Below are 22,592 nucleotides of genomic sequence, written 5' to 3'. Positions count from 1 at the left end.
AAGGGTAGAAATACGAAAAACCTCGACTTATTACTCTTTGCTAGAAATAACTCTAACTTTATAAGGTTAAGACTTTTCTAGAATATTATTATTTTCTAGATTAGGTTAATCTAATTAAATCTTTATATTTTAGAAATATTTAGAGTATATAGTTTATAGAAATCAAATTTAACCTTTAGTAAAAGTAAAAGAAGTAGAATACTAATAACTTTATATCTATAAGTTCGATTAAGCTATAACTTCAAATGTCTCTTATTTATATAGTATATAGTATATTAAACTCTAAAAACCTACTTAGAAAGTAGTTAATTAAAAAGTTATTATTAATCTTAGAAGAATCTTAGTAATAACCTTTACGATAATATAATAGTAATATTTAAACTTTTTTAATAAAAACCTTAAAGTCCTAGCTTTTAGCTATCTAACGAGCTACAAATTATCTTTATAGCTTAGTTATTAGCTTAGTTATTAAGAGTTCTTTTTTCTACTTCTCTAGCTTACCCGGGTATACCTCGGGCTCGGTACCCACTAAGTATTTTTATAGGTTATATATTAAAATAAGCATTTTTCTACTACGTATAGAGGGAAAACTATATTGCCTCGGCTATATAGCTTTCCTACTATATATTCTTTCTTTTTTTTAATATTTTTAAAGCTTAAGTAGATTAAGAATAAGAATAAGAATATATTAGTTATCTACCGGTACTATTAATACTATAATAGCTTAGTAGTAATAGTTAATTTTTTTCTTTTTTTCTTTTTTTCTTCTTATAATTCTTCTATTACTCTTATAGTCTTTAATAAAATACTATTATAATACTTTTTACTTCTTTATATAGCTCTATACTAGCTCTATATTAGTATTATAAAATAATAACTATAATTATATATAAGACTAGTATAATATAGCTAGAAGAGTTATAAAGTAAGCTTAGACCTTACTTAAAAAGTAAGGGTAGAAATATAAAAACTCTCGACTTATTACTCTTTACTAGAAATATATATAACTTTATAAGGTTAAGACTTTTCTAGAATCTTATTTTTTCCTAGGTTAGCTTAGTTAAATTTCTACGTTTAATATATATTAAGTATATCGTTTAAGAATAACTCTACCTCTTTTCGACCTACTATAAAAATAGGTCTCTAAAACCTACTTTTTTCTTATAGTAGCTAGGATTAAATTTTTACAGTAGCCCTACTATAAGGCAAAACAATGTCTGGAATTATAGGTAGAGTTAGTTTGCGCCTAGCGAATCTAACGAATATCTACAATAGTTTGTTAGTCACTAGGCATACAAATCCCGTAGGCAAGATGTTCTTACCTACTTTAACTCTAAAGGAAAAGTAGAAGAAAATCCTAAAGTAACGGTTGTATTATACCCTAAGTACTAGGAATTTTAAAGTATTCTTAGTAAAATATCTACTTTCTATACTATTTTAAGCTTAGCTTATAATAATACCTTATTTAAGTAGTATTATACTTAAAAGTAATGTTTAAATATTTCTCTAGATAAGTATCGATAATATTAGGCTACTAGATTTCTTTAGTAAGAAATATAGTATAGAGGAGAAGATTATCTTTTAAACTAAATACTAATCTATAATTAGCGCCAGAAATTAAAGAGTCTTATTTAATAGATACCTTATTATTAGAATACTATTACTCTTAACTTATAACGGTTTAAGTTTCAAGAATGTAATTTTCTGCTATTTTGTTTCGGGGCCGCTCTTTAGACTACATGTTTCCAAATATCTGATTATGCTTCTAAGACTACGAAAAATAGTAGCTGTCCCGAATTAGACGGTTCCGAGGTGAAAGACAAAATACTGTATACTCCATCAGATGAAGCCTTCAACCTCATCATTATCAATCTGTCTCCGTTGCATTATCGATAGATGACTAGTGTCCCTCACTCTCTTGATTTCTTTTTTTTTGTTCTGCTATAGCAGTCTCCAAAGGAGAGGAACTGCTTGAGGAACCCCCCCACTATAATTGAAAGAATGTAAGCAAGAATAACTTGGGAGGAGAGGCTGAAACGAACGTTATTGGCGAGAGTGAAATTCACGGCCTCTTTTGTAGTACCCACAACATGACCCATCACGTATCCTCCCATATTCACATTGTTATCGCCTGCTTTGAATTCACCGAAAGTTATTACGGTTTGTCCCCCTTTCTAATGTTATTTGTTAGTATATTTACCTAATTCGGAGTGGCACTCAGGATATGGGACTCAAAGGTCTTACATTCAACTCCTCGGTTGGTTTATTCAAGTTCGAAATCATGAGCTTTATCTTCCCTGTCACATCCTTATAACCCGGAGTCTGTACATCGGGGAACTTGCACATTGTTATGTGGTCTGCACTAATTCCAATGGGGTTGAATCCAGTTAGGGTAGCCGAGTCGGCGGTGACTATCTGTCCAAGATCACTCTTGGCCTTCCACCAGGTCTTTCTCGTTGTTTTCTGCTCAAAGAAGCAAGCAACTTGAATGGGCTTTTGGTCCTTCGATGCGTATCGCTTCTGTAATAGCAAGTGAAAGTCAATGCTGATCTGTTGCAGCTTCGTGGAGCGCTTATCGAGGTCTCGGATTGTTTGATCAGTGCTATCTCCAAACATGCCTAGGACTTTTTTGGCCATCTTTGCCCACATTGCTTTGTCAGAGCCTTTGAAGGGCGTGCCCAGAAAGATGGCCCCGCATGTATGTTCCACAACTTCTTCGCCCTGAACATCTGACCCATAATGGTTTGCCAGTGCATTTGCAACCACGAGACCCCCGAGCGAGTGTGCGACGAAGATGATTGGACGAGATGACTGGAAAAGCTATCAATATACTGATCTAAAAGTAAAAGTGTATGACAGAACTACCGTGTTGGTGTCACGCCTTTCGTTGGCCAATTTCAGTATTAATGAACTCGAATGATTATCGATAGTCGTATGTGCAATGGATTCAGGGGTGACAATAGGATAAAAGGTCGCAAAGTCCGTGGGATATCCGAAACTGAAAATTCGAGAGGCTTTTATCGTTTCAGGAAGCAGGTCCTTAGGCCAGAAAATTGACTCGGTTGGATCTGTAGGGTCAAGCATTTCCCAAGTAGACTTTGGGTGGCCTCTCAGACCGTGGACAAAGACTACACTGAGTTTAATCAGCAGTGATGCTCTGGATAATAAATGGAAACACCAACTCCACTTCAGCCTCGTCGCCCGCGTCGAATAACTTATTGAGGTCTTCTGCCACGATTTCAGAATACTTGGTTGGGCTTTCACTTGCCATGATGCACAAACAGCTTGTGATTTTGAGTAGTGTCCAGGTACTTAGTGAGTCTGTAGACTATGGGGATCGACGAGATGTAGAAGACTTGAGAAACAGGTAAACGCAAAGTTATGGGCGGCCGCAGATGGACTTTATGTCACTCCGATACCGAATTCCCTAGCATATGCAAATCCACGCACCATGCAAGTCAGTGTATCTTTGGCAATCTGGCAAAAGCCGAGATAGTGTGTGGCGCCTGCGATGTAAGCATGCAGGCGAATGCCATTGGCAGGCTGACCTGGGATAACTTGAGCGCATTGCCTTGAATCCAGGATGCTCCTCACCGATTGAACTGAGTAATATGTATTCGTCATGACCAAAAAGCGACAATTTCTGTTTTCTACGTCTATTTAATCTGCCAAAACCACCAAATTACCTATGAGGCTCAAGCTTTCGACATGCTCGGGACGACCCGAGCCCAATACACATAAATATAAGCGTCGATTCCGCTATTGCTGGAACATGAAATTTGCGCAGTCGTAGCTAATTGGTGTTGAGCTCGATTGGGTGCTTCCCCTCACCGAGTTGCATGAGCAGCGTCAGGTTACACAATACGACGTTACAGTAAATACTGTTCAGCTAGCCTCGTCCCAGTGTGCAAACACACTTCAAATTTTTGAATTGAGAGCAGTGTACATAGCACCAGTACGAGTTTCTAGCCCAGTGTAGTTTGCTGCTACCTTAACAGCTGAATTGCAAGTTCCCGCTCGGTACTGCGTCCAATAACGGAATGACTGAGCGTCGCACACATCGCTGTCGTGAACGCGGGCTTGTCACGTCTTGAAAGGCGATATGGATCCACCAGCTACTCCGCCCTGCAACCTATCTCCATCTGGTTCCGTCGGTAACCAAGTAGCGAGAGAAGTTCCTCGTCGAGACTTAACAATTGGGAGCTGGGAACGAAAAGGTTCCTCAAAGTCGAAAGGATCTATGTCATCAGGTCATCTCATTGCAAGTGGAAATGCACGAAACAGTATAGTGTTATTTTTTCATAACTACACCTTTAAAGGCGCTAACACTCATTAAAGAACAAACAATCCACAACCATTTTGAAACAGCAAGTGAGCTCCCTTCATAGCGAAAACCAAATTTAATATTTGCTTCTAACATTAGCGAACAAAGGTCCCACCCCGAAAATGCCTCCGCTACAGCCTGTGCATTCTATTTCTGGGCAAATTCTGCCATACTTTGTAGGTAGAGCGGAGGAACTAAGTCGCATGAAGACTTTGCTTGAATCCCCTGTTGGGAATGGCGAGTGTCCGTCGTACTGTGTCATGTGGGGCATGGCAGGTGTTGGTAAGACTGCACTGGTGGGCAAATATCTACGTGGAGAGTCAAGAGACACCAGTATTATATGGCTCAATGCATCCACTGAGAGCGCGCTTGATCAGTCTATTTCGAAGGCTTTGAATCAATGTCTTCCTACTCACGTTATCCTTGGAGAACCGCAAGTTGACATGACTGATAGAAGAAGACATTTGAAGAGCTGGCTAGACTTCAAATCTCCTAAAAATTGCGTTCTCATATTGGATGATGTTCACGACAAGACATGCTCAATCTTGCAACATCATGTCCTTCCTACGCGAGGCTCACACTGCAAAGTCGTTGTTACTACAAGATCTAGATTAATAGCCGAGGACATTCTTCAGCATATCTCTACTGACGCCCATCGTTGCTGGGAGGTCAAAGTACTGGATACTGGAAGTGCCACTGATATGTTTGTGAGAATTTGGAAGTTTGATTTTGACCGAACAACGAAAATCAAATTACTCAGCGAGTTAGAGAAGAGCAAAATATCAGATGTTCTCAACGCTGTTGGAAATCTACCCCTCGCGATTCAAGTTGCAGCAACTTACGCCAAAAAGGAAAACTTGAATTCAGCGTGGGAAGCAAGAAACAAGGTTCGTCAGGTCACTGCCTGATAATTATGCAAGGGCTAATTTGTGACTTAGGCGCTCAGTTGGGACATACGCAACCCCCATTATCAAGATCATCCACTTTATCAAGCGACACCAATTTTGGAGAATGCATTTGACTTCTTCTTTGAGCTGAAGCAAAATCCGAAAACTGCTGCAGCCATTTTTGTGGATGATCTCTCCATTTATGATCCATCTAGTATCAGCGTTAGACTGTTTGAGAAGCCAGCTGCAATCTTACAGAGTATTCGAGAAGCTCCAGTAAACGCACTTCTCTCCTCTTTGTTCTCTTGGTCAAAGCCCGCGGCCCCTCAGAAGCAAAATGATCCTACTCCTCGAGTGATCGACCTCATAAGAACGCTTGATAGGCTCTCGTTTCTGACACAGCAGACTCATGGTGGTTTTGAATCTTTGTCAATCCATAAACTTGTGCAGGAACTCACCAGGAAGAAACTTCGGGAGCAAATAACTTCGACGGTTTTCCAATGGCAGCGGCGTCATAGACGTATCAGTGGGGAAATAGAGAGACTCCATAACGCTATCGGGGACGCAGCTCATGAAATCGATCCGTTAAATCGTTCTATTCAATACGAAGAGATTTTGAGCCACATCATATCAATTCTTAGATTCTTCGAAGAATGCCTGGATGAAGACAGCAGCAAGATACAGGCGAGGAGGCTCTTCGAACCTCTTCAACAGAGACTTCTAAGGATGCAAGAAAAGGTTGTAATTTGTTTGTGGGAACGCAGTCGATTCGAGGTTGCAGCGGCATCTGCAAGAGAAACCTTCGGGTTCAACCAGAAGATCTGGGGGCCGGTTCATCCGGTAGCATCGAGAAATCGTAACTTTCGTGACCTGCGGTTTCAAGGATATCATGAGATTCAAGGAGTCAAACACCAGGATGTTCTAAAACTCATGGAGAATTTAAAAACAAGAGCCAAAACGCCAGAGACTGAATTGGATTACGTGGCTTGTATTGACCATTACGCCGCCCTCCTTCGGGGTCAAGGGAGATATACTGAAGCCTTCCTCCAATGTAAAGAGGCACGAGACAGGCGCTGCAAACTACTTGGAATAGAGGAGAGCTTGGAAGATCACGATAATTTCTCCGTTGTTTACCAGTGCCTGGGAATGTACGAAGATGCTAGAAGACACAGCTTTCAAGCGCTTGAAAAAAGAGAAAACAGTCTTCCCGAAGAGCACATTGATACCTTAGCATCCCATCATCAATACGCCACAGTCCTTCACTGCCTAGGCCTATATGAAGATGCCAAAAATGAGATCATACGGGCGTTCGAGGGGAGATTGCGGCTGCTAGGAGACGAGCATCCAGATACGCTGGCTAGCCAGCAAGCATACGCGGATATTCTCCACGCCGAAGGGGCATATGAAAATGCAGCCCACCACATGCAGGAGACACTAGGTTTAAGGCGAAATCGATTAGGAGAAAATCATCCTGACACTTTAACCACCCTGGCCCATCTCGCTACCGTATTCCTAAGCCAAGGCAAACTTGCAGTTGCGAAGGAAGGCGTTGAAAGCGCATATAAACGACGACAAGAAGTGCTAGGTGACAACCATCCAGATACCATCACTAGCATGAGAACTTTAGCGTCTGTGTATCGATATCAAGGACACTACGTAGAAGCAGAAGACTTGTATACGGAGGCGTGTCGTGAGAGCCGTCGGGCATTAACAGAAATCAAAATGGAACACACCATGCATCCGAACTCCATCAACTTTTCAAGTGACCAAGCTTGGATTGAGTTTAAAAACGGAAGATATAAGCCTGCTGAACGTACATACCAAGATCTATTGCGGGAACAAGAAATGTGGCTCGGAAGTAAACATCCACATATTTTAGGCACAGTCAGTAGTCTCTCCATGGTTTATCTAAGACTTGGCAAATATAAGGAGGCGAAAGCTTCCCTTAGGTCGGCTTTATTTGCCCAAAATCATAGAGTCAAGGTCAATTCTCCCGGCATGTTGTCAGTTCTACACAATTACTCAGTATTATTACGACTACAAGGACTGTACGAAGAATCCGAAAGTCTGGGCAACAATATCTTGGTCACCAGAAAACAAATGTTGGGAACACAGCATCCCGATTTTTTATCCAGCCTTGAAAGCTATGCCTCTACCCTCTGTTGTCTTGGCCTCTATCGGGAAGCTGAAACGCTGTGTGAGAGATCGCTTCAAGAGAGGCGGACGATACTCGGTAGTGCCCATCCAGATACGCTGTGCAGCATCGACACTTATTCCTCGATCCTCCGAGTTCAGAACAAAGATGAAGAAGCTAACTCTCACATCCAAAACGCACTTGGTTATCGAAATTTATTATCGCATAATCACCCAGATCGGCTTTTAAGCAAGTACAATTATGTTTGGTTCCTGGAGACAATTGGAGGGTATCGTGGAGCCCAGGTCATAAGCGAAGACGTTTTGGGAAGACGACGGGAATCGGGGATCCTTCCAGATATTCTTTCTAGCGCTGAGCAGACCGGATGCATTTTACTCCAACTGGGAGAGATGGAAAATGCCCAGAAATTGCTGAGAGAATCATTTGAAGGACGGAAAACATTGCTGGGTAAGGATCATTCAGATACTTTGCGAAGTCTTGCATACTACTGTCTTGGACTCGTTCAATCCAGTGGCCCAATGGAAGCTCAGAAATTCCTCGAGTCTGAACTTATGAAAGAGAGGCTTCTAGATATAGGGCAAATGCGAATTGATTCGCTGAGCGACATGAAGCAGTTAGCTCGAGCGTTTTCAACCAGCGTAAAGGGATCACTCGAGCAGATAAAGCTACCATGGCACGAAAAGGGAGAACACTCACATACTGATCATAGGTATATAACAGCGGCTAAAAGCCTTTTGAGATCCGGCAAAGTACTGGAAGCTTGGAGAGAGCTTCAGTTCGTTTCGACACATCCAGAAATGCCTTCGCTTTTGGTTCTCGCTCTTATGTTGCAAGGAAAATTGCACAAGGAACATAATATCCTTAGCTTGAAGGATGTATATAGAATTCCTGCAGCTTATGATCTCAGAGAACGGGGTGACGCTAACATCCATACCACTAGTTAAACTCAATCCCGTGAATACGATCAAAGCAAAGGGTTTGGTCTTTATCTATGGTAGACGAATTTTAGAATCTGGCTTTCAATTGGTTCTGTTTTAGAGATAGATAGTACGAAACTTGATGCCGATTCTTTTCTCGCTCGACTCTCTACAAATGGCAATTTGGGCAGAAATCGTGTGATAGGGTTGTTCAAGACACTTGAAAGTCTGCTGGCAATGGCTTCTATACTTTTGAAACTTGGTGTAGCCCAGCTGGGCAAGAAATCAAGGGGAGTAAAACCTCGGACGTTGATCAGGACAGCTCCAGAAGATCAAAAGTATTACCTCGCGAGGCTTAAAACAAACCACAAAGGGAACTTTAGTGTATCTCCGAAATGACGATCCGGACTATGCACCAGTTCGAGAGGTCATTCGATGATTTAGTGGGAGAACAGTTGAGCAAGGGCGAAAAGGGTTCACCGCTAAGAATGCGGAAGAAGTGCACTAACAAGACATCATATCACAAGGTGTACAAAAAGGGAAAGTTGTAATGTTTAGACCAAATATAGACGGGGTTCAAGCTGTACAACTAAGAGGTGGAAGCGCTTGAAATTAATAAGCCGACAACGAAAGCACGGTTAAAGGCAACAAGAGTGAAATTTCCAATAACTTGATTGAGCTGTAGATTTGTAGAATGTCACATTGACATTTTTCAACTAAGTAATGTGTATTTGAGAGTCGGTATCACCTAGAAACTACTAATTCGAGCAGAGAAGAAAGGTGCTGACAAGAGTTTTCTTAATCCTATGAGGTCGGGTGCGCGACAAGACTGGAGGAAATGGGCTTCAAGTCGTGATCGTACCAAAAAGCTGCAACCACCTTCAGTTTTAACGACTTCGGAGAAAGAGTTCTCGTTCACGAACGTGCCAATTATGGAATTTGTCTTTCCATCTACTTCGCAGGATGAATCAAGTGAAACTTCTCCTGCCTTCCGACAACCCAGACCCACTGCTGAGTCTTCTCATCCCAGCGAACATCCTCTTCCAGAAAAAAGTTCATCGTCAGATTCCTCTCCGGCACGAAATGCTCAGCATACAATTCGACGCTGAAATAGGATTGTTTGAGCAAAGGTACCTCTCCAAGGACAGAGACACCTTCCTGGAGGTTGAACATTCCTAATTTGTCAGCTTCATCTCAGAAAAAGAGACTTCTCATACCTATCAGCGCTCCGGCAGCATGTCCCCAGTCTCCAATAGGGTGGCAATACACCCTTCCATCAAATCCCTCTGCCCTCATTTTATTCAAGCTCTTTTCCAGCACACTGTTCCCTGTCGCTCCCGGTACCATATACCCCTTTACAATATCCTGTAGCCTGTTGACCTGCTTAAGACCCTCCAGATATCCGACTGGAATATCCGAATCCGTCTCACCCGGGCGAAGAACATATGCCATGTGTTGGGTATCAGTATTCATCCCCATAGCAGTGACACCGAAATCCACGTGCAAAAGATCACCATAATTAATGACTGGCGACTCAGTAATCTCAAACGGAGACTTTTCGCCGAGAATGCTAACATCTGGATGAAACCAGGTCGTGTAGTTCATTTGCTGGATTTTATCACGAAGCCACCATTCGACGTCCTGTTCAGTCAGCCATGTCCACCAGAAGAATAAATCCTTACCTCTGTCCTCGTCACACCCGGAACGATGACTTTCGATGAAAAGCCCTCAGAGATCATCGCCCAAGCTGTATGTTGAAGCTTCTCGTACCATTCCAATCTCCCAGGAACCATTGTCCCAACAAATTCAATTGCAACCATCCTCTCCACCACAAACCTCTTTGCCCACTTTCCCAGCTGACTTTGGAGAATCCCCAGCTCACCGACATGCAGCCCACCACTGAAAGCCGAGCTCTCATCAGCATTAATGGCAATCTTGGAAGGATTTTGCGATTCCAGCACCTCCAGAATATCCGACCATACTTCAGGCGTGTTGTCAATCCACGAATACGACGAAGGCGTTCCCTTTGTAGGATTGGCGATGAACAGATTCACAGTTCTTCGCCGAGCGGAGAATTGTTTTGCAGATTTCAATGACCAGAACACAGTATCTTCAGCATATTCTTTTTGGCTCATCTAAAATCATCAACTAGTGGTCGAAAATGGGTGCGAAAGTTTTACAAGCCAAGCATCTACCCCATACTTGTTCAATATAGCAGGAACATTGTCAATTCTTTCTTTGGTCCATTTATCCTGAATTGCTGCTTGTTCGCGAAGCGGTGGGAGATGATAATATTCCGCAATTTGACGAAGTGGTTGTTTCAAGATCTTTTGCGGATCTCCTGCCAAAGATGTCGCTGTGAGCGCGAGTAAGTAAAATATTGAGCGCATCGTAAATTGAATCGATTGTGTCAAGATGTTGAATCATCCGCAGAGTCCTGGATGGAATTTTTGATCATAATCTGGAATTCGGGGTGGTAAAAACGTGCGACGAAAGTGGGGGATGTCTCCATGCTTGATCTTCATATTGACGAGAGGCACAGCTGTCACAGACCTTGACAGTGAAGTTTCTGAAATCTATCTCAACAGTAGTCTCTATGTACAGCATTTATAATACAAGACTTTGCAGGTCATGAAGAAAGTTACACGAAGGAACCAACGGCGGAATCTTGGCAGACAACGCTTTTGACCTCGGCTGTTTGCAATCCCTCTTTTCATCAACACCGACTTCTTACCCTCAAATCATCATTTAGAATCATTTTCTCTTCTCATCCTGTCACGATGCTTCACCATTACCATGTACCACTTCTGAGCTCCAGATTCTCGGGTTTCGCCGCCGCCAACCTAGTCACCGCCATGTAAACCTCCAAAATCTTCATCTCGATAGGTAGACCAACCCCTCATTCCTAATCGAGAAGATAACCATGCCTTAAGCTGCATTAACGTCCCTCGCCGGTATTACCAACTTCCCCTCAACCACTTATCGCACCGTTCGTAGCAATCATATTCGGCACGCCCCAAACCCCAGAGGCGATAAGCGAAAGGGGAAGGTGGTTAAGCGACCAATAATGTTGCAAACAGCAGCACGAAGGAATTGATTCGCCTCTCGATTATCCCGTTCCTGCATGAAATCCATCAGCCTCAATAACTTTCGAAAGCTTATTCAAGAAACATTTCGATCCGTTGGCTGTGGGGTTTTGCTCCTTCTCAATGGAGAAATAACCCGAACGCGCTATTCGCCTCTTGGAAATATATATTCTAGACTTCCTCCGTTGTTGAGAATTCGTGAAACAGGTTGTCCTCGAAATCTCTCAAAATGAAGAACCTCAGCTCCATTTCGTTATTGATCCTCGCTTCTGCGGTACAGAAAGCTGCGTGCTGGGGAGCGCTTGGTCATTATACTGTAGGATATATTGCCTCGAATTTCGGTAGGCTACTCTATCTCTCTGCTTCTAAAATCATTTGCCAGTATTCGAATCGTCAAATCTGGACAGTTGTTAGAGGCTATGCAATAACGGGCTGCGATGTGACCCCGCTAACCACCACAACAGTAACAAATGCTACACAAGCCAAATTCCAAGCAATTCTAGGAGACACCAGTGCCGATTACCTAGCCTCAGTTGCAGCATATGTCAGTCTCACAGTTATTCATCAAAATCAAATATTAACAAGTCGACAGGCTGATTCTTATCGCTCAACCGCTGCGGGAACATTCACAGCGCCATTTCATTACATCGATGCTTTGGACAACCCACCAGAATCATGTGGGGTTGACTTTGAACGTGATTGCACTGCTGCAGGTTGTGTCGTGAGCGCTATCAGCAACTACGTACGCGCTACGTTTTCGGGATTTTCGCGCTCGAGCTAATCCATTCCAGACTCAACGAGTTCAAAACAGAAGACTCAAGGCAGCAGATGTAGCTTTAGCAGCAAAGGTAACTCGTCTCAAATCCATACAGTACCACATACTAACACGCCCAGATGATCGTTCACGTAAGTCGGGATATCATAACCTGTATTCCTACTTCAATCCATCCAACCACAATCCCCACCTCATTCCGATCACGGCACGGAAATCTAGCCTCTCTCTTGAAGAGACTCTTGCTATCCACCATTCTCCCATCATGGTCACAACGTAGAACTCAGTCATTGTACTTATAAATTCTGTCCAGTTCCTGGGCGACATCCATCAGCCACTACACGACGAGAACCTTGAGCTTGGTGGAAATGGCATCAAAGTAAAGTTCGACGGCGTCAGCACGAACCTTCATTCTGTGGTACGTCCCTCAATCATCTTTCCCGCGCTTGGTTTAACTTGATGTAGTGGGATACATCGATTCCTCAGAAATTCGCCGGGACAGCTAGTTTTGTGAACGCCAAAACGTGGGCGACCAATCTTACCGAGACTATCAAATACGGGGCTTACAGCAAGGCTTCCGCTTCATGGCTTGATGGGCTTAAATTGAGCGACCCTGTAGCATCAAGCATGGTGTGGGCACGGGATACCAATTCATATGTTTGCAGTGCTGTCTTGCCAGATGGAAGAAATGCGACTGAAGCTGTTGATCTTGGAGGCGAATATTACGCAGAGGCACTTCCTGTTGTTCAACTTCAGATTGCGAAGGCTGGTTACAGGTATGTTGAGATATTTTTGAATGAGGATTTACGGCTAACAATTTTAGACTCGCGGGATGGTTGAACTTGATTACAGCTAGTAATGTTGGATTTTGAGTGGATCAGAATGTAGTCTCACGCGTTAATGATATAATATTAGCTCAAGCACACAGTTTACGTCCCGAATCATCTGTCTTCTCTTTCACATGCTCTTTCACCCTCGGTCTCCCTCCATCACTTGAGAGTCGCAACACCTACGGACAGCATGATCTATTCAATCTTCATGTCAGTTTTCTATTTGAGACAGCTCATTCCTTGAATCTGTGAAACGGACTAAGTCACAGGTCCAACCTCCAACTCACTCAAAACCATATTCTTATTCAAAATTCGCTATTCAATATCCCCAACTCTTATATACAATCTAGATCCAACCAATCTAGAATCTAGTTAATCTCTAACGGTGGCTCAGCATTCTTAACCAACATCTGCACATACTCATCCCACCATAACCCAGCATTCGGACCCTTCGTCCCCTCCACCTCAGGCCCACAAGCTCCATCCGACTCACCTCCCGGCTTCGCCCAAACAATACTATCAACCAACGTACTATTCGTCTCAGTAGTCGGTCTGATTCCAAACCCAGCAACAGCGTTACACCATTCACCCCAAGAATCCCTGGTATTCTGGAGTCCGCTTCTTCCTTGATCAATGATGAAGTGCGCCGGAAGACCATTCTCGATGAGATGCGGGCTCAAAGATTTAGCGTAGTTGAATTCATCGAATGAGTTAGACCATTCCGTGTAGTTTGCACGTGGATTTGCGATATATGGATTGAAATTCGAGACGTCGGTTGAAAACCCGCGGATCGTGGCTCCAGCGGTGATATTTTGGGCGAGTCCTACGACTTTGGCGAATTCGGCGGCAGCTACATAATGTTAGCATCAGAATCTGACAGAAGATTGTATACGTACAAGGTCCAAGATTCCCATCCCAACCCAACCACCCACCATGAGCAGCATCAATATACAACGAAATATGCGGTGCCTGTAACTGCGAGATCGCATACGCAATCCCCTCCTCATAAATGGCCGACGCGTTAGCACAAAACGGAACGTTTTGATTCGTGATAAGATTTCCCAGGGAATCTGGCTCTAGGATAATAGCAAACGTCAGATCCGGTGCGGATTTAACGCGAGCCGCGTATGAGTCGACAAATGTCGTCTTGTAAAGCTCCAATCCATTGGCCGTGGATGAAAATTCGCCGCCTGATTCTCCGCCTGAACAATCTCTATCTGGTAGATCATAGAGAACTAATTGGACAATCTGCTCTTGCGAAGTTCGGAGTTGCTCAGCGCGTGCTTCGGCAATGGTTTTGTCGATGGCATCTAGTCCACTGACGGTGGTCACCCAGACGAAGGTTCCTGTTTTTTGTACGGTTTTGACTCGAGCTGCGTTCAAAGTATCGTTTTTGGCGAGGAATGCTTTGATTGTGGTTTCCAATTTTGCGGCATATCCTGAGTTTGCGAAGTAGTTTTTTCCGATGAATGGATTTGTATCCGTCGTGTTGGTCATTGGGCGGCCCAAAACACCTACGACGAGCAACGCGGTGGCTGTTATGTACTTCATGATGAGGATATTGGATGGTGGTCAATTGATGCAATCTTGAACCTCTTTATATGCCACTTCCACCACGTTGATTGAGCTTGATGGCATCAATCTACCCTTAAAAAGGCCCGACTTTACACCGGGTAGTTTCAGTATCGTAGAGGCTGATTCAAAGAAACACATTCTGCTCCAAGGTACAGCGGATAAAGGTACACAATCCCGAATTTGGTGAAAGCAGATCGATCAGGCACAAATGTGGGGAAATCTGAGATATCATACATGACCAGCGGTTGCGCAATCCCATCGAACGACAAAAAGAATCTTAGTCTACTCGGCCTATTCGGTTAAATGTAGATAGCTACTTTTTTACGAGGGAGGATAAGGGGCATGAAGAGGTTGTTCGGCGAAAGAGCCGCCATCCCGTGCGATTTTAGCCATTACCAAAATTGAAACACCTGCGAAATTCAACAGCCTCACACGTGCTGGAAGAAACTGTCATTGGAGCAAACCTTTAAAAGATCCCTTCAATGCTAATTATAATGAATGGCAAAAGGCACTGCGTTATGAAGCAGCTCTGACACTCGTGTCTTTCCCAAAAAGATGACGTCTCGGCTATTTGGATGTGATCATCGGAGTTGCGACCAAGGCAGTTCGGCTTCAAACCCAAGGAGTCCAGTGGGACTTGGAATAAGAAAGCAATATTATGTGTTACGAACGCTGTTACGAACGAGGAAGACTGAGCACATATCATTCCCATGGTGCACACTTAGAATTAGTTTCAAATCGATGCACAATGACTTACTACATAATGATTTACTGTGACAAAACTACTCAAACATATATGGATCAAATTATATTCGCTTCGGCTATCGCTCGGAATGAGACAAAACCATTACTCCTATTAATTATACAAGGTCAAGAATGAATCCCGAATTATTCGCTCATTTCATGAAACCAGCCTTTCCATCTCCATCAGCATCAACCTTTGGGTTGAGCTTATCCATCAAACTTGGCTTGTGCTTAGTCTCAGATCCGTGAGACCCGTGGGTGGTGTTTGATGTGGTGTGTCCGACACCAGTTCCAGTTGTGCGTGGTGCTGTTGAAGTTGATCCAATACCTGATGATGGGTTCTGGGCTCCGCTGGTGGTGTAGTTGCTTGAGCCGGTCTGACCGACAGTTCGGGATCCGTCAAGATCGCTGTCCACACGTGGGTCTGCCTTGTTCATGGCGCTTGACTGGGGACATTAGAGAAAAAATTACAAACGTTGGATGAGAAAACTTACGCTGTGTGGTCCGGTAGTAGAAGAGTGTCCGTGGCGACCAGCACCCTCCTCGGTAAGAGAAGTGGTGCCGTGAGCACCCTTACCACCAAGAGTTCCTCCAACAGATCTTGGCTCACCCTGGAAAGCATCTGTACGCTCCTCACGACCGCCGAGGTGACCTCCTTGGCTCTTGAACTCGCTCAAGCTGACAGCTGGAAGCTGAGTGGCTGTGTGGTGCTTGGCCTCGTTCTGGTGAACCTCGTGGATTGGGACGGTGGTGTGGACAACAGATGGCTGGATGGTCTCCTTTTGGATCACTGGCTGGATGTTCTCGTGGACGTGGTGGTGAACGTGCTCACCAGCGACGGTAGCACCAGCAGCGGTTTGTGTTTGAACCTCACCAACCTCGCGGGTGTTCTTGAATTGAGCAGCCTCGGCAGCAAGACGCTGCTTGACGTGATCATCGTTTCCGTGCTTGATTTCACGGTGCTCAACACCTGCCATCTGGTGGGTGTGTTGCTCTGGGAGAACCTCACGATCCTGGACAGGCTGGACAGAGGTGTGGTAGTGGTCTTGGTGTACCTCACGATCGATGGCGGTCTGTTGCTCATTCAACTGAGTACGAGTAACGTGCTCGTTGACGACAGCTGGGTTGATGGTCTGAACTGTTAGTAAACACCACCTTGAGCGCCGAATCGAAAACTAACCTCGTGGACAGTGGTGTCATGCTTTCCATCCTTGGCGAGGAATCCTGAAACGGCTTGCTTGGCTTTATCCATTTTGATTGATTTAGTTGATTGTTGTAAAGTTTAAGTTGTGTGTGTTGATTATGATGATTATGAGATGGGTATCAAATGTGGTATGAGGAGGAAATAATGGTAGGATTGTCAATTATATAAGTTGTAAAGGCATGTAAACAAGGCAGGTAGCATGAACACTTACCCCTCTAAGAGGGGTCACAACCACTACATCATCAATGACGATAAATTTGATATCCAGCCATACAAGTGGACCGGGAAAGCTTGAACGGCATTGTAGAGACTACTGCATCGAATCTAGACTGGAATGGTGTCAAGCCACGTCAGGGAGGTAAAGTTGAATAATGGCCCCTTTGAAATCTTCTCATCAAACCACGAGATTGTACCGTTCATCCCAGTCCTTGGTTTCCTAAGGCTGTCTCGGAAATATGGAGTGTACACATGTATGGACTTTATGATTCGGTAGTCCTTAGCAATGATGTCGCGATACATCGACTAAGAACGGACGGCGGGATAAACAGCAATAGCGGCGCTAAGAAACATGGAACAGCAGGGCTCCACGAGCAATATCATTGGTAAAGAAGCCGCGACCAACATGAGAGAGTACGTACGATTGCGTTTTTGCACCTGATTTCCGGAAACAGCTTCAATATCGGTGGCGATGGTACGGTAGCTCCTAAACAATTGCTCTCAGTTTCCAATTTTCGATGGCCTCCGCGGGATTGTACATCTATCTGGTCTAGGCTCAGATTTCAGCTCGACGAGGTACAGAGATCCACGTCAATACTGCAGTGTGAGTTGTTTTGGCGGAGTGACCGAACACATCTACGATTTGTTAACGAAGAATGCAACTCCAAAAACCCTGCCTCGGAATAAGTTCTGGCCGGGAGATCTACACAGGAGCTCACCTGTTCCATGGAAGCGTGTCTCCTTTCTGGGGTTTTAGATCGTGATCTTCGTTTCCAGTGATCTCCATGATTGCCACCGCTAACCACTTGTTGTGGTAAGGTTACATCATGGGGCTGAAATTTCATGTGCATTTGTGTGGATAAGTACAGTACAACACCACAACTTGAAATTAAAGTCATCACAATCTCCGAATATTAGATTTCGAAAAAGTAATTGTTGTGTTGTCAAGTGTTGTGTTGTTGTTCGTGGGTCATGGTACTCTAACTGGATTCCCCGAGAATTTGGTCACGTCATTGTTAGCTAAATAGCCAAGCAAAGAATTGCTCTGTGTGGACATCTAATACGCTCTCCTTGTTCTGGAAAAAGAATCAACACCTCTTCATTATTGAATTCCTCCTACCTTCTTTACTTCTATGCCTTTTTTCATCGCCATATTTTCTTACAAAAAGAGCCACCACCGTGACCGACAGATGGCCGGCTTGAAACCCGAAAGCAAACTGTATCTGATAGTCAAACTTTAATTTCGATCCAAGCGCGCTTACAGTATATTTGAAATCTTTGTCCTTGAGAGATTGTCAGTGGGGTCCATCCAGCGATGAAACGGCTATTCAGCTTCTAGCTTTGCACTCCTCAATCGTATTCGTGATATACTAGAAAGCAAACTTGCAGTAAAGTCTATGAACCGGACTAATTCTAATCAGAAGCCATTTGCGGGCTTTTGGTTATCGTAAAGTATATAATATCCGTGTTTCCAATAGCATTTCGCGAGTCTCGCTGGTAAGATGCGCAAAAAGAAAAACACAAAAATAACTGCGGCATGCTCTGTGCACTTGAGTCTGCAAGATATCAGCAGAGGTAAAACCTCATCCATCAACTCAAAAACTTCAATTCAAGCCCAGCGATGATCTCCAACACCCATCGCCGTCCACCAAGTGAAAAATGGCTCAAACCCAACATCTCCCAAACGAGCTGGGACGAACTGCATTCATTTTGAGGAAAAGTGGCCAGTCAGATCATCTTAAATTCCATAGAATGGGGGTATTCTAACCATTGTAAGTTTAGTACGCATGACAAGCCACTAGGTCAATTCCCAACTGCACATCACTCCAGCAACACAAATCTGGTTGGTCAAATGCTTTTGTGTGTTTGATAGAGGAAAATGCATCGCCGACACCAGTGCGTACCCGCTGATAGGTAAATTGAAGCTCCCAAAGAGGTTGGGAGCTCATGTCAAGCTGATAGCGTAGTCTCCCGCTCGACAAGCTGTCAAAATTCCATCCATAACGGTTTGTTGTCAATTTTCATAACTCCATAACGCGTGATGTTGAGTTGTCATGCTCAAAGCTTCATTTGCGTCGTAATGCCCATGCATGCACTTGGCCCTCATTTACGCGCTCCCAATCTGGACCTGGAGAACTTATATCCCTGAGGCGATCACGAACATGGGAATTCGGGAAATATTTGGCAGGGCAAAAGCCAAAAACAACAACACTGTAAATAAACAGGCCGAAAATTCCAACGCGACTTCGCGTTCAGGACAAGCAGGAACTTCATCCACCTCCCGCCGTCATTACCATGCAAACGCAAAGAGTGCTGATCGTCTCGAAATCGGGCGTCCATTACTACAAGGACATTCATACAATGCGGCAGTGGCAGCGACTCCTCCCGTAACGGGATCATATCCAGTGGCAGGGAATGGACCGAATATATTGCAGGAGATCCAAAAGACGAGAACAAGAAGAAACTCGATACAAAGCATCGCATCACGCACTTCTTTCTCATTGTCAAGGAATCGTTCCAAATACAAATCGCGCGCTGGAAAGGTAGAAACCGAATCCCCACCCACGAGAGCGCAAACAGCTTCAAATGATGCTCCGAAGCATGAACGGAGTACCAGCGATTTGGGGAGGACGAGATCGGGATTCTCTATGAAATCACCTCCCAATTTCTTCAGCCATAAGAGAAAAGATTCGGTGCGTTCTAACAAATCTAGCAAGTCAGCAAGCAATGTCTCGATACCCGCACCACCACCGATACCTCCACCAATGCCGATTCCACGGCCGAGATCAAAATCAGCCTCTGGCAGTATGCAGCGTAAAGTCAGGCGATATCCTTCTTCTCAAGCAATTCCCGAAGGCTTCGCGCACATCTTTCCCTCGACCCGACTCTCTCGAAAAGCGCATGTCGACCTCTTCGATGCGCATTCGACAATAAGACACGACCGAGAACGGTCGCAGAACCGTACACAGGCGCTTGGGACGAGGAATTACGGCGAAGATGTCGCGGATCGAAATATCATCGCCCACCTGGGTCTGAATTCGCCAGAATTCGGCTACCTCAAGTCACTTTATCTGAACGGGAATGGCAGCAACACCAGCCTAGCAAGGAAACAAGATGTTGGCATAGCGGTTTCTGGACCCACGAGAAGAGAATATTCTTCTTCAAAAATTACTCCCAAATTGTCGAGCTCCGGCCTAAGACCAATCGTGAATTACCACCACCGCCTCGGCTCTGCGTCGACTCGCCAAGCTCCAGACAGCACTCTAGGCCAATCCACGCCCGGATCGCCGCCCACTGACGACACACTGAAAAAGCAATATTTCCAGGCCCTGACGCCTGCAGTCGCCCCAGCAGCCCGCGCCGCAACGCTCTCTCGGAACTCTCCAGCTCCCTCGTCCTCATCTGCTATTCTAGGGGTTAGCGAGTCACCATCCATCGTTCGAGCCATTGCTGCAGCGGACAGTTCTGGCCCTTTGACTAGCTTCCCTCCAAGAACCGATTCGGTGACTAGTCGATCCTATTCAGCTAATCGAGGGTACGATGACGATGGCAAACTCACAATGCCCTCCCTTCCCGTCCGGGGCCGTAGTAGGGATCAAATCGTTAGGTCTGGATCTACACTGTCACGGAGCTCGATAGAAGAAGAATCTTCCACTCTCGTTGCTTTTGTAGATTCTATTGATCCCACCCCCACATTTCCATCTTTCTACAACAAATTATTTGCATTGAATCGGACTTCTTCCATCTATTCTCAGGAACAGTCGTTCTTTCTCCCTCGCGGCGAGCAACTGGTAGCAAGAGGAACTCCAAGTGTTGAGTCTCCGACCGCAAACACCTTCGCGGCTCCCTCTCCTATAGTTAGTCCCAGGCGTCTCAGACAGACTTCGAGCTCCACCATCGTTCGAAGCCCGTACTGGTATCATCGGACATCCTCGATGTCGAGTCAAGGCACGGTAGTGGGATCCCATCGAAGAGGAAATTCCAGCAATGGATCAGCAAGCTATTCCACCTATTCATCGACAGCCTCTCCTCCGCAAAGCCCTCGAGAGAAGCGGGAGAACTATATCATAGAAGGAGCTTCAGAACCTCCAAGTTTAGATGGCATAGTGGATTTGACCAACACGGTAGACACTACGGTGACTACAAGACAATTACCTGGTACATCTTCACCCCCTACTCCTCATTCTCCGTGGTCACCAACCAGTCCGCCATATACGAGGTCCAATCGCTCATCCAACCGTTCCAACAAACCAATGCCATTACCTCGTTTGAACGCCAGCAAACCAGCATCACGAGCATGACATTAGCATTACGAGCATGACAAGATTCAGAACAGACAGAATGCCACTCTCGCTAATACACTCATCTAGCCGTCACGCACGAAAAAGTAATCCCCACCCTCCGCGAAGTCCTCGAAGAAGTCATTACCCGCGAGATCCACACACACGATGTATTCCACCGCATCCTGCCCGTCATCGAGACCGTCGTCTTACCAACAAAACACTACGTCCCGACGCCCGACGGAAAAGGCCTTCGTGAAGTCCCCGAGCATCTGATCCCAGGTCGAACTTCCCAGCATAGTCCGAGTCAAAACTGGGCAATCGTGCAAACAGGCACGGGAGGCCGTTCGAATTCACTCTGGTCAACCGCCGCGAACGGATCGCACAATTCGGATAAAATTTCCTCGTCTACATCCCATGTGGTCGGTGGAACAAGCACGCTTGAACCTGTACTGACGAGCAAGAAAACATACATGACGCCAGAGGGCTATCCACGCACCGAGTACGTCTGGCGTCACCCTCCAGTATTTGAGACCGCCAACGGACAGATCCAGTATATCTTCCAAGGCGTGGAGCGTTATCTCAATGGCGAGCAACGGCACGGCCATACGCGTAGTGAGAGCGACACGAACAACATCCCGCGCAGCGAGACGTTTGCGCGGAAGATTGGCGAGGGGAATCTGAGGAGTAGGTTCAATAGGGATAGTGGGTATGATGGGGGGTATAGCCACGAGGAGCATGCAGCTAGGGGACAGCATGTCGGGTGGGAGGCTAGGGAGGAGGAGTATCGGTTGGATGATGGGAGGGTGAGGAGTGCTGGGTATGAACCGGTGAGGGGTGGGGAGGCTACTAATGCTTTGAGGAGGATACGGGAGAGGAGGTCAAGGGCTTCGAGTGCGGCGTCTAGTGGGGGGTTTGTTGGGGAGGTTGAGAGGGGGATGAGGGGGTTGAGTGTTAATCATTAATTTTGTAGAGATAGAGATTTTATGATTGTATAAACGAATATTGGTTGTACACTATTTAGAGAAAAGTCCTTCAAACTAAGATTTACTCATCTGGGTCTTCATACTGACAAGTCACCATGAACATGAAGAGCTACGACAATCAAAGTCCGCTCAACTTATGTACACTAATCTCATTTGAATTTGCCTATATTGTATGTTTGACTCTCCACCGTATTCAACACCACGTCTCTATTTTTCTTGATTGCTCAAACATAACCCGTAAGGCCATAACCTAAGCTGTGAATTATGGCTTATATAGACAGGTCTGTCCCAGCCGCGATTATTCCAGAGTTAAAGAAGATAAGAGGGAAGGTTATAATATGAATATTGGTGTTAATAAATATACAATCCTGTGGAATATTAGTTAATGAAATGTAGCCATAGACGAAATAAGTACAAGTACACCGAAGCCTCTTAGCTAATAAGTTAAATAGATAACTCGCTAGCTATTACTCTAGTAACCTCTAATCTAACAGAATCCATCCCACGAAATCTAGGTTATTCAAATCAATAGACGAAACACCCAATGATGCGTCCGTTCCGTAGAGCAAATTTACGATATTGCTTCAACCGAATTGAGTGACCGTCGTCTTTTCTA

At 44.7% G+C, this 22,592-nt stretch overlaps 7 protein-coding genes across 7 annotated transcripts; 3 read left to right on the top strand and 4 right to left on the bottom strand.

Moving 5' to 3' along the window:
* Positions 1–1,900: 1,900 nt before the first annotated feature.
* On the bottom strand, positions 1,901–3,271 carry GLAREA_10914 (alpha/beta-Hydrolase; the record flags this gene model as incomplete). The annotated part of the gene is made up of 5 exons (XM_008080013.1): positions 1,901–1,987; positions 2,043–2,174; positions 2,245–2,811; positions 2,866–3,133; positions 3,183–3,271. The coding sequence occupies 5 exons, from the start codon at positions 3,269–3,271 to the stop codon at positions 1,901–1,903; spliced, it is 1,143 nt and encodes a 380-aa protein (XP_008078204.1).
* Positions 3,272–4,102: 831 nt separating this feature from the next.
* GLAREA_10913 (P-loop containing nucleoside triphosphate hydrolase) lies at positions 4,103–8,310 on the top strand (the record flags this gene model as incomplete). Its single annotated transcript, XM_008080012.1, has 4 exons — positions 4,103–4,283; positions 4,339–4,371; positions 4,433–5,211; positions 5,263–8,310. 4 exons carry the CDS (start codon positions 4,103–4,105, stop codon positions 8,308–8,310), a joined length of 4,041 nt encoding a protein of 1,346 aa, XP_008078203.1.
* Positions 8,311–9,234: 924 nt separating this feature from the next.
* On the bottom strand, positions 9,235–10,673 carry GLAREA_10912 (uncharacterized protein; the record flags this gene model as incomplete). Its single annotated transcript, XM_008080011.1, has 4 exons — positions 9,235–9,458; positions 9,501–9,924; positions 9,966–10,418; positions 10,464–10,673. 4 exons carry the CDS (start codon positions 10,671–10,673, stop codon positions 9,235–9,237), a joined length of 1,311 nt encoding a protein of 436 aa, XP_008078202.1.
* A 925-nt stretch (positions 10,674–11,598) lies between these two features.
* Positions 11,599–13,013, top strand: GLAREA_10911 (Phospholipase C/P1 nuclease; the record flags this gene model as incomplete). The annotated part of the gene is made up of 8 exons (XM_008080010.1): positions 11,599–11,710; positions 11,834–11,913; positions 11,962–12,111; positions 12,161–12,217; positions 12,264–12,275; positions 12,455–12,559; positions 12,607–12,917; positions 12,965–13,013. 8 exons carry the CDS (start codon positions 11,599–11,601, stop codon positions 13,011–13,013), a joined length of 876 nt encoding a protein of 291 aa, XP_008078201.1.
* A 326-nt stretch (positions 13,014–13,339) lies between these two features.
* GLAREA_10910 (Glycosyl hydrolase family 6, cellulase) lies at positions 13,340–14,522 on the bottom strand (the record flags this gene model as incomplete). Its single annotated transcript, XM_008080009.1, has 2 exons — positions 13,340–13,821; positions 13,868–14,522. The coding sequence occupies 2 exons, from the start codon at positions 14,520–14,522 to the stop codon at positions 13,340–13,342; spliced, it is 1,137 nt and encodes a 378-aa protein (XP_008078200.1).
* Positions 14,523–15,442: 920 nt separating this feature from the next.
* Positions 15,443–16,542, bottom strand: GLAREA_10909 (uncharacterized protein; the record flags this gene model as incomplete). The annotated part of the gene is made up of 3 exons (XM_008080008.1): positions 15,443–15,736; positions 15,785–16,423; positions 16,471–16,542. The coding sequence occupies 3 exons, from the start codon at positions 16,540–16,542 to the stop codon at positions 15,443–15,445; spliced, it is 1,005 nt and encodes a 334-aa protein (XP_008078199.1).
* A 2,330-nt stretch (positions 16,543–18,872) lies between these two features.
* Positions 18,873–21,955, top strand: GLAREA_10908 (uncharacterized protein; the record flags this gene model as incomplete). Its single annotated transcript, XM_008080007.1, has 2 exons — positions 18,873–20,976; positions 21,081–21,955. 2 exons carry the CDS (start codon positions 18,873–18,875, stop codon positions 21,953–21,955), a joined length of 2,979 nt encoding a protein of 992 aa, XP_008078198.1.
* Between the last annotated feature and the right edge of the window lie 637 nt (positions 21,956–22,592).

This window comes from Glarea lozoyensis (genome assembly GCF_000409485.1).
Source record: "Glarea lozoyensis ATCC 20868 chromosome Unknown GLAREA12, whole genome shotgun sequence".
NCBI lineage: Eukaryota > Fungi > Ascomycota > Leotiomycetes > Helotiales > Helotiaceae > Glarea > Glarea lozoyensis.
The sequence above is the reverse complement of the archived record's forward strand: the minus strand, read 5'-3'. Positions and strand labels throughout refer to the sequence as shown.